This window comes from Vanellus vanellus, assembly GCF_965231255.1.
Source record: "Vanellus vanellus genome assembly, chromosome: 13".
Lineage (NCBI taxonomy): Eukaryota > Metazoa > Chordata > Aves > Charadriiformes > Charadriidae > Vanellus > Vanellus vanellus.
In genome coordinates this window covers 501857-518199 of record NC_138918.1, presented here as the reverse complement: position 1 = coordinate 518199, position 16343 = coordinate 501857, and the positions used below count along the sequence as shown (strand labels likewise).

General features: G+C 56.1%; 1 protein-coding gene across 2 annotated transcripts in view; it reads right to left on the bottom strand.

Annotated features, from left to right (window-relative positions):
- Positions 1 to 16343, bottom strand: part of PPP2R2B (protein phosphatase 2 regulatory subunit Bbeta) — a gene marked incomplete at its 5' end in the record, with an annotated part of 99486 nt that overhangs the window by 23756 nt on the left and 59387 nt on the right. For both annotated transcript variants that reach the window (XM_082489949.1, XM_082489950.1), the window contains 3 exons: positions 191 to 303; positions 2357 to 2522; positions 3829 to 3926. In XM_082489949.1, coding sequence (XP_082346075.1) covers positions 191 to 303; positions 2357 to 2522; positions 3829 to 3926 — 377 coding nt within the window. The remainder of the gene's footprint in view (positions 1 to 190; positions 304 to 2356; positions 2523 to 3828; positions 3927 to 16343) is intronic.

Below are 16343 nucleotides of genomic sequence, written 5' to 3'. Positions count from 1 at the left end.
TCCTCCGCTCCCTTGCCCACACATCAGCCAAAGCACCGGGCTCCGAAACAAGGAGCTGCCCTCCGACATCGACCCGCCGCGTCATGCCGGCATTACCAGTACTGCGGCACACAGGTGACACCGGCAACATTTTTCATCCAAGCCCCTGAAGAGAAAGGCTCCTTGACAGCCTGGGTCTCCCCGCACTCACCCGCAGCATGGTGATCATGGAGGGGTCTCGGAGACGGCCGTCCTCATCCTTGAGATTGTATCCCTCCGGTCTCTTGTCCCGCTCGCTGACCTTCCATAGCTTCACGGTCTTATCTGGGGACAGGAGAGGAGCACGTTACAGCCGGCTGCTCCCCAGCCGCCCGCCGACGCACTCGCCAAGGCCACGCCGGCTGGTTCAACAGCGAAAAGTCTGCTGCGTCCCCACCTGCGGCTTGCTGGAAGTGGTTACAGAAGAGGTACCTGTCACCACAGCACTTTATCCCCAGAGCCCCGTGTCTCCTGTCCCTGCCGGACAACTGCCGGTGTGTTTATTCCAGAAGTAAGGAGATGGTTGAACAACAGAACACGACTATTGGATTAATGGAGAAACAATAGAAGTGATTTCCCAGGCCTCAGGTTGTGCCTTCAATGTTGGTGTTCGATATATGGAGTGACGGGGCCATTTCCCCCAGAGGAGGTGACGAGGTGCTGGCACAGGGACGGGGCGGTGCAGGGAGGCGGCATGGGCCAGCACCACCGACGGCCGCTCTGCTCCTCCCTGCCGCCGATGCGCGTCGCACACTCGTGCACACACAGGGACACACACCCCCCTTCCCCACACCCGCGCACCCACTGGAAAGCCGACTGATTCCCACGTGAGATTTTTTCCTCCTACATTTCCTAGCTCACAGGGCAGTTAGCCAGGGGCCACCGGTCACTTTTCAAGACTAATTTCCAAATCAGTTTAGCTTCCAGTAATTGGAAAGGTGTTAAATTCCAGGGATGTGCCAGCTCTCCTAATTCTCATTAGCTGTTCTGTTTCTCCTCCTCTCTGACCCCCCGGCCGCCCCCACAGGGGACGTGGAGCACGTGGAGCAGGGCAATGGGCGAGTCGACGTTCCAGCAAGCCGCCGGCACCACCGCGCTGCGAAGGAGCAAAGCAGGCGTGGAGGGACGCTCTCCCTGCAGGTGCCCCGAAGGAGGTGAAAGGGCGCCTGTAACTCACTCAAAAGTCATCCTGACCTTCCCCACCCAGAAACTGCGCAGAGCCCAGCACTTACCACGCACTGCCGGCAGCTCCGAACCGCCCCCCGCAGCCCCCGTCCCCTCCTGGCTGCCACCCGCCCCGTGCCGTGAGGCCCCGGGGGAAGGAGCCCCAGGAACACGTGGGTTTATTCTGAATAATGGTGTTTTCTTTCCTCACTCCTGGCAGAGACTCTATCAGTAGTTTATCATCACTTCCACCAGGTTTCATACACAACCATATCATCCATCTTCATTTTCTCCTGTACGCGGCAATTCCAACAGAGTGCCATTAATATTGTTTTTATTAACCCACTTTACTTCAGGGGGTTTCTATATATAATGTTAGTTTAACAGTAAGAACAAAAAGAAACAGCAAAACACGGGAGTATTTCTAAAAGCATCATTTTGATAACCTGCTAGCGTATGAAGCACCATCCCAAATGGAAAGATAATATCCCTGTTAATCAAAAAACTATTTAAAAACTCAATTAACAGAACATTATGCTCTATAATTAATCTTCATTGCATTTCAATGATTCTCCCCCCAAATGAGTTTAATAAGTCTTTGAATTTTATTACAATGATCAATAGAGTCAATTCTATAATACAAAGTAAGTTGGTTATGGAAGATAATTAGACCCCTCCTTTTCCCCTGAAGTAATTAAGTCACATCCATCTTAAGGTCCCATTCATCCCAAGTAATATTCCTGGATCCTCCTGATATTTATCTGAACATAACATGGAACTGCTGAGCTGAACGCAGCTGCAAATTGAAACAAATCAGCTGCAGTTCTTTAGAAAAAAGAAAAAAAAGTTAAAAAAAAACACAAAAGTTCCCAAGATCCAAAAAATAAAAAATATAAATTGTCATCAGGGGACAAAGACTCCCTCCCTTGCAGGGAACGGATGCTGCGAAATAAGGACAAAATGTGGTGCACGGGAATCGACCTCTGCCAGACAGGCCCGGCCAGGTTCCTGCTCCCCCGTGACACCCGTGGCACGCTTGAAGGGAGCCGACAGTTTCTTGACATATCTTTTTCCCAAAGCAACACTACGGAGCAGGTCCCCGCTGGCTGTCGGGGCCCCGGGACGGAGGCGGTGGGAGGGCAGCGCTGGCGCTCACCCAGCCGCGGGCACGTACCGTTGGTGGAGAGCAGGAAATAGGCTGCGTTTTGCTGCGGGAGCCATCGTATCTTATTGATCTTCTCCTCTATCTCCAAACTCTTCAGGTAATCGAACTCCGGCTCGTGGCTCTGGAAGGTGCTGTAGACATTGTACTCTCCCCTGCGATGGGGCTGGTTTTTGCTCTGCAGGAAGGGGAACAGGGCGGTGTGAGGCACAGAGAGCGAGAGAACGTTTTCTGTTGACACTTTAGCTCTCTGCGGTTTGCTAAGTGACGGTGAGCGCGCGGTCGCGGTGGCGCAGCGCAGGTCTGAAAGCCAAGGCACGGCCTCTCCTGGCGCGGCGGCTCCCGCACGCCGGTGTGCTCGGTGGGAACGGAGCGGGAATGGAGCCCGCCGCGCCGGCCGGCCCCAGTGAAGGGCTGGGACCGAGCACTGGCTCCTGCCGGGCACTGAAACCAGCGCCGGGGGAGCCGCTGGCACCACGTCACCTGCACAGGACAGCGTTTGCCCCGCAGGTGCACAAACATAAAGCGCGAATAAAGCACCCAGGAACGGGACACAGCCTCTGCAGGCACTGACGCTGCGTGCCACGGCTCAGACTCGTAAGGTATCGTGTATCTGCAGATCCCGGCGGTGAACCGCCCAGCACCAGGCTCCGAACGGGGCTGAGGAAATTAAATGAGAACTACCGTGGAGATGAACTTCCCGCAGGGAAACAATGCATTTGGGCCAGTGAAGCTCTGCTTGTCCCCTGGGGCGCAGTCCAGCTCCAAAGTAGGAGCTGAACGGAATACACCTGGTGTGACATTAGGAAGCTTAAAGTTCAAGAAAAGCAGTAGAATAATAAAATGAGAGAGAAATGAGAAATGAAATACTGCTGGAAAGGTTGATGAAGTGGCTATGAGTGTAACCTTTAACCAATCGGTTCTCTCCAGTTTATATAGAAATAACTTCGAGAAAAATTTAAAACCATCGTCAGACCGTGACATTTTCCATGGCCAGGCCGGACTCATCCCTTCCCCCGGCACCAAACACACCCACAGGGGAGGACGGCTCCCGCCAGCTCAGGCCGTGCGACGCCGCGTGCACCGTGCCAGCCCAGCTGACCGGGACAGCTTCGGAATGTGTTCAGAGGGGCAACGCGATGGTTTCATCCATCTATGCTTTCTGGACATTTTGGTGGTGTGAGAGGGTTTTGGGGGGTGTTAGCTATGAGACAGACACCAACACCACACACAAATGCTCCTGATCCAGGTTACACCCGGCTGCAGAGAGCTGCAACCAGAGGAAAGGGATGCAGGAACTGCAACATGTTTTTGGAGGGTGTTTCACAAGACAAAATCTGGTCCTGCTTATGTTAATAGTCGCTTTTCAGTTTGGAGTGTGCCAGGAGAGACCTGAGGTTAGGAGTGACACATACGGATTAGGAAACAGCAGGAAGCTTCTCTTAAAAGGATAAAACGGGCATTTTGCATTCGCTGACACTTACCTCCTGCTCACGTTGAAATATTACAACACGGCCCCCCTTGTCCCCTGTTGCTAGTAATTCTCCGGTGTGGTTGAATTCTACTGTAGAGATGATGTCAGCTGGAAAGAAGAAGACAAAGACAATTTAAGTAATGGCAGATTGGCTTTCACAGGCATCTAGAAAGCACCATTCCCCGTACAGCTACATGCCTTGTCAGCGCTTCATCCCCTGTGGGATCTCCATAAATCTCCGTTTTTCTATTGTCTGTAATAATAATGGCCACAGTGTTTTGGAACCTTGCTGTCATGAACCAAGACCCGCTCGGCAGTCCTGCTGCCCTGCCCCGGCCTGTGCCCCGATGGCCCAATTCAGGGATTTTTCCATCTCCACGCTGTGCCTTTGCCCAGCACAGCCTGGGGACCGCTGCCAGCAGTGGGGGCACAGAGCTGGGCGGCATGGCACGGCACGGCACGGCACACTGCCCTTGCACCCAGGGGAGCCCCCACCACCACTTCGGGTGACGTGACCAATTCCTGGGTCCCAGGGAGAGCTCGGTGCCACCCAGTGCCCACCCCGTGCCCCATCTGTCCTCGGCCCGGCACCTCCCAGCGGTGCCCATGCCAGGGGCAGGCTTCGCTCCCACCCGGCCCTTCCCTTCCTCGCTCCCCTCTGTGTGCCGGGGAGGTGGTTTCCCTTCCCCCTTGGAGGAGAGGGAGCAGACTGGTGAAGACACCTTCACATTCTCCCCCTGAACCCATCAGGCAGAGCAGCCCGGGTGACCACACCAACTCCGCCAGTTGCCTCTGCCCATTGCTGAATCTCCCATCTTCTATCAAGGTACATTAAAGTGACGCCTTTCAGCCCTCCGTCACCCCAAAAGCCACCAACCTCGCACCACTCCCCTTCCCCCAAACCAAGGTGCCACCTCCAGGGGGAAAACCCCTGAGCGGGGACCGGTGCTCGACTGCAGTGACAGGGCGAAGCGAGGAAACGCTCACGGACCTGTGCCTTGTAAAGGCGTTATCCGCAGTGTTTACCCCCGTGGCACAGCGTGCGGGAGAGCTGCTAATGATTGGATTTATTGGGCCTATTTTTAGAAGAATGTCAGAGGTTAATTCCACAGCAATTACTGCCCAACTGGTGTTCCCCGCTGCCTGGAGTGCTGCTCCCGGCCGGCACGGAGCCGGGGCAGAGCGCACGCAGCCTGGGAGACCCAGTGCCGGGTGCGAGATTGATTTTGCAATGAACAGCACTTAGCTATGATAACAGCCAGCTCGGTCCTGCCATGACGCCTGACAGGATTTGCATTTCTTTTCCCTCTCATCGCTGCGCTCCACCAGGGCAGCGCAGGACCCGGCTGCAGCCCCCGCAGCCCCGGGAAGGGGCCAACCCCTGTGCCGGCCACGGCTGCAAACACCGGCTGCGCGCTCAGGCCACCAGCGTCGCCTGGACCACGGGCACCCTCGGAGCCCTCCGAGCACCACAGTTACGTCTCTTGCTTATTACCTGTCATGTGCCAGCAGAGAAAGCACCTGGACCTGCATCGTCCCTTCTCCCTCCTGTGATTTTTATCCCTCTCAGATACATGGTAGAAAGTTATCACAGACCAGAAAAGACAAGGAAGCGAAGGCCACCAACCCACACTTGGAGACCGGCACGGACTGTGATTCCACAGCTGCTGGGAACACTTCTGACGGTCTCCATCCTCCGGGACGTCAGCAGAGACAGCACCCACCCAACACACCCCCTGTGCTGCAGCGTCTCCCAGACCAGCCACCTCCCGGCAACGGGCTCTGCCAGAACACCACCCCTCCGCCCCGGGACGGTGTCTGAGCCCAGCGAGGGGCTCCAGGCGGGTTTGGGAGTCAGAACAGACCCCACAGCAGGCAGCACCTGGGCAGCCACCCCCTCCTGGCGGTGTGGGGGACTCACCAGCACACACCACCGCTCACCGGCACATCACTCCTCACCGGCGCACACCACTGCTCACCAGCAGACACCACTGCTCACCAGCACACGCTGCTGCTCACCAGCACACGCTGCTGCTCACCGGCACACACCACTGCTCACCACACATGGCTGCTCACCGGCACACACCAGTGCTCACCACACACCGCTGCCCTCAGCCGCCCACGGCAGAGCCCGTGTCGGGCACAGCCCCTCAGGCCGACGGTGCTGCCGTGCTCAGTTCAGCGGGCCTGGCCTCGTCGGCTGCCGGTTCGGGTGGGCTGTGAGCTCCAAGCCGTGCCAGTGGGGAACCATCCTCCGGCAGCGAGGAACCCGGGACGCAGGACCATCCCCAATCGACCCATGCTCTCCAGCGCTCTGTGTCTTCCAGGGGACTTCCACGCTCACTCGCAGGATCTTCTCTGTCCCCGACAGCAGGCGAGGAGCCCACGTCTGCTGAGCTGTGGAAACCCAGATGGCTGCAGGCAGGTGAGTGATGAACTCCTGGCTGCTCCTGTAATACTCGTGGATCTTCCCCATATCGTCCCACCTCTCCAGCATGAAGCACATTTGTAGTGACACACGAATGCATTCTGAAGTTCATCTTAATTCATTTACAACACTTGGTTGCTGTGAACAGATTTAGGGAGACAATTTCACCGCGGATGGAGATGGCGCTGCAGAAGCAAAACCCGAGAGGCTACTGGTGACACCCCGTCCTGCCGAGCCTGCAGCAAGGGGGGCGCCGGGGGCTGGACCGGGTGGCACTGAGCTGGAAAGCTCTGCGGCGAAGCACTTTATTCTCTTGCACAGAGCCCTTCTGTCTCAGACCACCTCTGTGGGCAGCAAAGGCTGCCAGAAAGGTTTCAACCGTCTGCTACTAACGTTAATGAAAAGGCTGAAAAGTGATGCAGAAGGGCCAAGCTCTGTTCCTGCTTACACCAGTGAAAAGCCAGGCTACCTGCGGCAGAGCTGACTGCACCGCTGGGCACGGGCAGCATCTGTTGGGCATTTCAGCCTTTGGGGGTTAAAGTCACTGAATGGATCTTCAACTCCTTCGGCTCGCTCATTCTTCCTCTCTTGGCTGGGAGTGAACTATTGGTTAAATATCGTTCCCCTTTAGGAACTGGGAAAACAGGTCATGGAAGGTTTTCAGGGTTGTTTATTTTCTGGTTTCCCTTAGGCAATACAACCTACACGTACTTCTTGGTTGCTTCTGCTGTTCTTGCACACTCTTTAAAACCTCTTTTAACAGATCGCCTCTACCAATAGATTTACAACCGGGAATGCACCGGTACCGTGACGCACAGCCTCTGACCTCAGGATCCCCATTTCGCGTCCCGCACGGTCTGGAGGCAGCCGGGCACCCTTTGGGGCACTCACGACCCCCGCACTGTCTGCAGGGTGCTTCCCTCCTCCGCATGGCTCCCAAACTAAGCCACGATCCGCAGCCAGGTTACTTCGTCTGGGCAGAACGCAAAAGGAGATCAACAACCTGCTCCCACAGCACAGACACGTTTTGATGCTGCTGTGAAACAAGCATCGACTATGCAAAACACATCTCTCCTGTATCCGCCCAGTTCTTTAACCTTGGGTTTGCTCAACCGATGGGCCAGAAGAGCAAGGACCCGCAAAGTCCCTTGCATGAGGGAAACCTTTGCAAAGAGCCTCCACTGAAGGCAGAACCTCCGAAATTAAATTATCGAAGCGTCAGTGAAAAAAACATCCACCTATCAGGCGGACAGTTCCCTTCCTACAATCCCCACATTCAGCGACTGCCTCCCAAAGGGCAGGACAGGCATTTTTAAACATCTTTAAAGGTTGGCAAAGAACCTGCCAGACTTGCCACAGCATTTGAAGATCCTGCAGAATCAGAAACCAATTTACAATTTCAACAAAAGGACGTTGGGTCTAATAGATATAAGAAAAAACATATCCCTGAAAAGGTTCTCACAGGTCATGGGATCCACAGCTGCAGACGGATGCCGCAGCCAAAATCAGACATGCTCAATTGCTGAGAAACTTTGTGTTTGGAGTTTGGAACCAAATCTGGCTCAGCAGCTTGCGCTATGCCACAGTTCAAGCAGAGGTTTCCATTCCTGTGGCGGGTGACCTCCACCCCGCTGAGCATCGCGGCAATGTCCTCGGCCGAGCCCAGCGTCAGCAGAGGTGTCACACAGAGGACGCGCCGGGGTCGGACTCGGAACAGAAGCTGCAGCAGCAGCTGAGGAACTGCAGAGGCCATGGCCAGGCAGTGTTAATGTGCACCTCGCACTAGGCAGTATTTTTTTTCCTCCTAAAATTACTCGGTTGAAAATGTAATTATTTTGCACTATTTAATCTTCTCCATCACCAGCTGCTGGCTTTAGGTTGTTCACTTTTCAATGAATTAAAAATAACGTTCCGCGCTGCCGTGAGACATTCTTCAGACAGCGCCTGCTACCCAATGCATCACCGTGTCAGCAGAGCCGGCTGCACCACGGGGGCCGGGCACCAGGAGGACGCTCCAGCCACCCCCGCCCATCGCCGCTCGTTCTGCGCCAGCGGGGAAGGGAGATGCAGGTCCCAGAACCTCCCAGACCAACCCTTTGCTCATGCCCGCCGTCGGGGTTTCAGACAAGGATAGGAACAGAGCTTACCTTAAGAAAAACTAACAGTTAAAAAAACCCTCTCATGAGTAGAAGTATTCAACCCAGCCCAAACCCCTCCGCTGTCGGCAGGAGCATGGCCCCCGGGCACCCGTGGGCTGGGCTCTGGCTCTTCTCCTGAGGTCTCTGGGTGGTAACAGCAGTACGGCATTGCGCGGGGAAACATCCCCAAGGGGTAAAATGGAGGAGGTTACGATTTGGGAGCACAACGCGGCATAAGATCCTTTTCCAAGATGTCTCTTGACAAACTTGGGCCCCTTCAGCAGAGGCTGGTCGGTCACGGGCTGCTGCCTGCTCATCCCCACCCACCACACTTGAGAGACACGACAGGGTGATTATTAATTAAAATTCACATGTATTCGCATTGAAATGATCAATAATTTATGCCTGTTTCTCCTAAGGTTCCTACAGCAGTTTTGTGACAACAGAAAGGAAAAAAGCTTCTCTCTTTTTTTTGCTTTTTCATTTCCTTCATCACCTCCTACACGCTCAGTGCCCCAATGCGGGAATTTAAAGAAAACAGTTTCCATGGAGACCCTCCCCTCCACCAGCACCACCCGTCCTCCCTTCCCTCAGCAGCAGTGCTCCTTCACGCTTTCATGCTAAAAATATCGAAGACAGGATTTGATTTCCGCCATAGCGATACAGTTTTATCAGAAAAATAGGAAATTTATAATACACACCCCCCCTCCCCCTCTCCCGGTGTGGAGGGAAGGCGTGCTCTCCGTGAGGAACGGGAAAATGAACCCATTATTAAAAAGAAAGAAGACAAAACCAGGGGGGCTGCAGTCGGCGATGAGACCCGCATCCCCGGAACAGCCTGACCCGGAGCGGGGAGCTGCTTGCGCTGCCGCCCCTCTCCTCTTGCCCACCGATGCGGGGGCCTGGCTGCCCCATCCCCACTCCCGGCGTGTCCCAGGCACCGCTTCCCTGCTCCCGGAGCATCCCAGGCACCGCTTCCCTGCTCCCGGAGCATCCCAGGCACCTCGTCCCTGCTCCCAGAGCATCCCAGGCACCTCATCCCTGCTACTGGCACATCCCGCCTGCCCCAGCGTCAGCAGCAGCTCCCCACAGAAGGGCCCTGATGCTGCCTGTCCTGGTGGGGAGGCCAAGGGGACACCACGCGTGTCCCCCCACACACGCCAGGAGCGTGTGCCCCCGACTCACACAGGATGACACCCGTGGTCCAGCCTGTGAGGTCCAGGGCACAGCAGGACAGCCATTAGCCCGGTGGCAGGGGCACCCCTGGGCTCCAGCCCGCAGGCAGAGGGGTGTCCCCCTGCCCCCCCGGGGGCTCTGCCCGCCACTGTGTGACGCCACGTCACGTCAGCCAGCACGGCTGGCGCAGGGCACAGGCCGGGACAGCCCATGCCTCCCCCTGACTGGCACCATTTTCCAGGCCCCACCTTGGGCAGAAGCACTGAGGTTTTGCCCTTTCTTCCAAAGTCGACCAGTTTCCAGCGGAGCAGAACGACTTCACCGGGGGGCAGGACGGTGCAGCCCATTGCCGGTTGCCGGAGGCACTGCAGGGCTGATCCCGCGGGCTAAAAGGGCTGTGAAGGAGTGCTCTGCATTGCCACCACGGCGCAGCCAGACAGAATGAGGTTCGAAGTAGGGAAAGCCGGGGAACAATCCATCTGCAGGCGGACACCCTTTCCAGCTGAGGTATGCGTGTTACAGCAACCTCTGACACCCAGAGCTTTACTGGATGACCCCCAGTTTTTAATTAGCTTTTCAGAAATGTACCGGCACTGTGCTTACAACAAGCCCAGAGCGTGTTGGGTGCCGTGGCCGGGCAGGCTGGCAGGTACCCGCTGCGAGGTGGCACGGCCACGCGCTGCCTGCGGGACCGAGCTGCTGCCCAGACCCGGAGCGATGTCGGCGGAGGCTCATTCCGAGGGCTTGCAGCATGGCACTGGCACTGGCCTCCTGCTAACTGCCAGAAGGTGTGCCAGGGCGCTGCCAGCTTACAGCAGGGGACGCGTGAGTCACGGCATGACAGCATCCTCCCTGGCTGCCTCTGCTCCCTGGTGCCTTCTGCACCCTCGAGAGCGACGCAGCCCTCCCGCACACCGCCTCCTCCACCTGCAGGGCAGGACCACGACAGACGCACAAACATTTCTGCAAAGCTTGCTCTCTGCCAGCCCCAGAGAAAACCCTTTAGAGACAAGAGGACCCTTACTGCAAGCATCATTACGATAAATTGGTACAGTGGGAAGATCACAAACAGCAAACTTTGTGTCTGAGGTCCACAAAGGAGCCAGTCACACAGCTGCAAAATTAGCCGTTTCCAACCCAACAAGACCCAGAGCTGACATCTCCAGGCTGCCGTGCATGGTTTCACCCCAAGGCTTGTCTGTTCCTATAAACATCTCGCACAGCCTGCTCATTCGCCCCAGGCACCGGTACTGGAGAGCCGGCGCATCCTCCAAGTCCTGGTGCTCAGTCAGTGCTACTCAGCCCCTCATGCATAAAACAACCCTAGAGTTTCACTCGCCCAAAACAAGTGACAAGTAGGTGCTCTTGCACTTTGTGGGACAGACCAACTTGGGGAGCCCTGCTGGAGTCAAGTGGATGCACTTATTTACACTCGTGGAAGATGTAGGAGAAGAGCATCACGTGGCCATAATCAGGAGAGAAAAAAAGCAGAAAATAAATCTGCAAAATTTTCAGTAATTTTTAGGATTGTTCTCATTCCTGCCAAAACATTGACAAAAATACAACAAAACCATCAAACTTTGACCAGCCTCACTTCCAAGGAACTGGCCCCTGCCTCCCTGCTCCTGGGAAGGGGTCACAGCCATGGTCCATTCCACCAGGACACTGTGGGGTGACGCAGAAGGGATTTGCCTCTAAACCAGCCCTGGCAATCGGCTCCTTCCAGCTGCGCAGAGCTTTGCTCTCATTTCTCTCTACTTTTTTACGTCCTTACTGAGAACGCGATACCAGCCCTTCCGCGGGGTGAAGACATCAGCTTCCGGCGGGACACCCTATGGCAGAGGGGCCGAGGGATTCCCCCGGGGCAGAGCAGAGGGGAACGCTTCAGCCCTCGCGGCTCTGCTCTGGACCTCAGACCTGATGGTGGCCAGGAGCTGCCCTTTGCGACTGAGGGCAATCCGCAAAGCGCAGCTCTCGTTCCTGCACCTCCTTCCCCTCTGCTGCTCTCCCGGTGGGACGGGTCTCTCGGGCGGGCGGTGGGCAGGACCATGACCCAGCACCCGCACACGGGCGCAGGAGTTGTGCAGATGACACCATGGGGCCAATTCCTTCCCCAATTCCTCAAGGGTGGAGCTCTGCCTTTCCCAGGCAGCTCCTGACCTCCTCACGGCTCGCTGCGGTGCTCCTGCCGGCTCGGCCCGCCCGAGGGCCACGGGGGCTCTCCTGGCCGCAGCTCGGCTCCAGGCGCCCTCATGTTTTTATTATCTGTATAAATCACTTGGCTGGTGGCACTGCAGACAAAGCCTCCAACTCTGCAGATGATAATAAATTGGGAAGCACCATAAATAACAGCAAACCAGGCTGCCAAATGAAGAAGGATTTAGATGATTCAAATCCCAGGCCATGAGTTGTCAAATCCAGTTTAATGCTGATAAGTGTGGGATAATAACTCAGCGCAAACCTGTCTCTCCCCCCAGCTCCGTCCCTCGAACCGAGCGAGGGCAGAGGGGATGTGCCGGGCGGACGGGATGCTGTGTTGCATGGTGATCCCCCCCGCTGCTGCTCAGCGGCAATGGAGGAAGCAAATGGGATGCTGATGGGAGAACAACCAGAGAACAAAATCTACATCTGAAACCATTCAGGTGGAGGAAGAAAGCACGAGGAGGTAATGAAAAATTAAAGGGCTTAGGGAGGGAAATGAAAGACACAGCCATGTCAGTAACGGGAGAGCCGGATCACCCACGGGTCCTCTGCGGGTCTCGGTGCGGGCGAAGCACCGTCTCCGCATCCCACCACTCTGTGGCAGGAGGTGGACCCCGAGCTCAGAAAGGGGTTTCCAGGAGGACGCAAACCTTCGGGTTCCCACTGAATAATGCAGCACAATGCTCAGCTGCCCGAGGAGGACTCCTGGCGCCAAACCTCAGTGACAGCCTGTGGGTCTTGCCTTGCTCAGGAAATTGTGAGACTCTCTGTATCTCACCATTTAAAAGAGATCCCTTCAGTTTCCCTTTCTGTCTGCCTCTCTTAAAAAAATAGAAAAAGCGAGCAGGGTTGGTTTTTTTTAATAACTCTGAAACGCACACACTGTCAGCAATGAGGAATTCACGCTGCATGTCGGAGCTTTAAATGCAGACTTGCAAAGTTTTGATGGAGAGTTGTGAAAATACCAACGCTTGAACACTGCAAGGCGTTTTAAAAGGAAGCATGACCTGCTCTCACTTTTCTAAGTTCACATTTACAAAAGAAAAAACCCAAAGCAAACTCAAACTAACCAACTACCATTCCCAAATGCAAACAGGCCAACCGTGCCTGTCTGCAGAGGGTGCCGACTGGCCGACAAATAATAGAATCATGGAATGGTTTAGGCTGGAAGGGACCTTAAAGCTCATCCAGTCCCATCCCCCTGCCTCGGGCAGGGCCACCTCCCCGAGCCCAGGTTGCCCCAAGCCCCATCCAACCCGGCCTTGAACACCCCCAGGGATGGGGCAGCCACAGCTTCTCGGGGCACCCTGCGCCAGGGGCTCACTGCCCTCACAGGAGAGAATTTCTTCCTAGTATCTCATCTAAATCTCCCCTCTTTCAGTTTAAAATGGTTCTCCCTTGTCCTATCACTACATGCCCTTGTAAAAAGTCCCTCTCCAGCCTTCTTGTAGGTGCCCTCCAGATACTGGAAAGCTGCTGTAATGTCTCCCCAGAGCCTTCTCTTCTCCAGGCTGCAGAACCCCAACTCTCTCAGCCTGTGCTCCCAGCAGAGGTGCTCCAACCCTCTGGATGATGGAGGGTTGGAGAATGGAGAATGCTTCTGGGGCCAACCCCTCCTGATCTGCACACAATGGGGACCCCCACACCAGGAAGGCAGCTGAGGACTCGTCCTGGCCACTTCAGGGACTTTGAAGCTTTACAGGTTCACCTCTTCTGGGGATGGCCACGGCACCTTGGAAACACTTCCCACAAAATGAAGTGGAGCATCCCAACAGCTCCAAGAGCATCACCAGCAGTGCCGTCTGTGGGAGCAGGACCCAGCCCTGTGTCCACCCAGCACAGCCCACAGCAGAACCAGAGCTCCCAGCAAGAAGCTCACCCAAAAGACCTGACTGCAGCTTTGTTCCCTGTCCGTGAACAAGTGGTAGTGTGGCATCAGAACGAAGAGGATTTCAGGGCCCCTTGGATGCACAAAAGATGAGCTACAGAGGGACGCCTGGGCAAGGGTATGGAGCTGGAAAGGGACAGGGAAGCACCACCTGAGTCCCACCAGAATGGGCAAAGCAGGATTCGCGGGGTCAAGCAGGGCTGAGCCCAGGCCATCAATCCTCCCCCAAACTGTGTGGTCCACGGCAGGGGGGAGTGGGGGGGGAAGGGAAGAGGACAGCAGAGGTTAAACTGGGATCTTATGGCATACAAAATCACGTGTGACTGATCTGCATTGATTTCTCCCCACTGAGGTGAATGATAGCCTGGCGAACAGAAATCAATTCCACTGCATCAAGCCCAGTAAGGATCTGGTATCATCAGCAAAACGCCCTGAAACACCATTGCTCGCTGACAGCGTGAAGCATGGCACGGCACGGCACGGCACGGCACAGCACGGCACAGCACGGGTGGCACCTGCCCGACCCTCCGTCCCATCTGGGCCCGGGCTGCGGCAAAGGAGGGAGGCCAGGTTCTGCGGCAAAACCCCATGGCTGAGCACCTCCAAGCCCTGGGAAAGCCCAGTCCCGCTCCTCTACCCCATCACAAGTCCTGTTTTCTGCCGGGGTCGGGCTGGAGTCCCAACACAGAGTGGGATCTGCCGGCAGCTCTGGGGCGGGCTGGACACGCCGCCGAGCTCTGCCGCCTGGGTACAGCTTCTCGTTGCGACGGTGCGATGCTGCAGAGCTAGCAGCAGCTGCTACTCTTCCCCAAAATGGAATAATTCTCCTAGATTTAAACGCTAAAAATACTGGCACATTCAAAATTTCTCTGCCCTTGTTACAGCAAAGAATAATTTAGTGCTACCGACCCAGATGAAAGAAACTTCCATCTGGTAGCTCCCCCAGCGCACCCCCCACTGCAGTTCCTCTTCCAGAGTGCCTAAACAGATTTACTTCTCTCCCATCGTCCTCGCAAGGTTTAATTCACTGTAACTGCTGGAAACGAGAGTTCAGGAGGAAATAATGTCATGGAAGTGTTCAGCATGAAGGCACACGGAGAGCAGCGGCTCTCGCAGTCCCAGGCACCCGGGTGCACAGGGCAGTGCTCCGTCCCCATCACGTGGCAGCCGTGATCGAACACCCCTCCGGAGCTGAATGCAATCAGCAGGAACCATGCAGCTTCAAAATGCGATGGGCCGGTTCATTAACAGACACAGAACAATAAAATAGAAAAGAAAGCCAACAACAGCTTTCAGGCAGAACCATAACTTTACACGGCACTCGACAGAGATACTCCTTTTTCACCCCGACACATCTGACTTCAGAGGGTCCGGTCGCAGCTGACTGTAACACCACGTGTGGTGAAGCGGAGGGCAGGAGCCACAGTCTCGAGGAGCTCTGGGACCTCTCCCAGGCGGAGCAGGAACACGCTCGATCTTATCTTCCCTACTGAACCACGGGATGAAAGGCTCCGGCCATGCAGTGTGGCCATCACCCTGTGGCCGGGAGGGACACGCTGCACCTTCTGCCTGGCACCCAAGGAGCACGGGGAGAGGAGGGAAGAGCTACGACTGGGAGATGAAGCTACATCTTGGGGCTCAGCAGTCCCTTGCCCTCCCATCCATGCAGGAACAAGCAAGGAGCACAGCGGAGAGGGAAGAGAGGAGGTGAAATGGAGAGGTGCAGGGGGATCGGTCTATGCGACAGGCTGGGCCAAACCTCCTACCCCCACCAGGACACCCATGTGCCACGGGGGTGGGAAAGACCTCCCATGCTCCGGGCAGGAACACCCAGACCCTGACAAGACCAGGGAAAACCCATCCTGTGGGGACGGCCGTGGCCCTCCGGCCACTGAGGAGCCGCTGGCAGCTTTGGTGCTGCACCGGAGCAGAGTGCGGACACCGCACCGCAGCAGGCAGGAGCCGTGTCCCGCAGGGCATGCAGCAGCCACTGCTCTCAGGGCAGAAAAGCTTGCTTCAGAAAATGCTGGTGGTTTCTGATGGTAGCTCTGGGCAGGGAGTAGAAAAGGCAGAGGCCAAGGGCTGAAAGCAGCAAGGCGAGGGCTGGTGTCCGCAGTGAGAGCCCCCGCGCTGGGCTCCTGCTCCCCTACTCCCGAGCGGCGCTGCTCTCTCCCCGCTCCCTGCGCTCCCGCCCCTGCCAGCGCCCTGCGGCACAGCACGCGTCCCCCTCGACGCGACACCCTTCCTTATCCAGCCATGCTCGCCGCAAGCAGCCGAGGAGGTTAACAGAGCAGGGGGCCAAGCCGCAGGGCTGGTTTCCATGAGGCCGCCCGGGTCCCCCGTCCCGGCAGTGCCTGTGGCGCGCAGCCAGACCCGGAACACCGGCGCATGCGACTCGCTCTCCCTGGGCATGGATTTGCACGTGCAACTCAAAACTCCTCTTGCAGCATTAAGATGCAGAACTCGTTAGCTCTTGGATTAATGACAATTTTTAATTGGTCGGGCTATGAAAACCTTATAGAGCTGTTATACATTACACCTGTGATGGCGGAACAGCGTGTTAATCAAGACGATTAGCGTGGGACCCAGAGAATCTCTCTACCGGCGCAAATAATCCTTCTCACTTTGAGAGGAAAATTAACATCTGCTTTACAGTGTCCCCGAGCACGCGGCTTTGCAGGAGCCGGGACCAG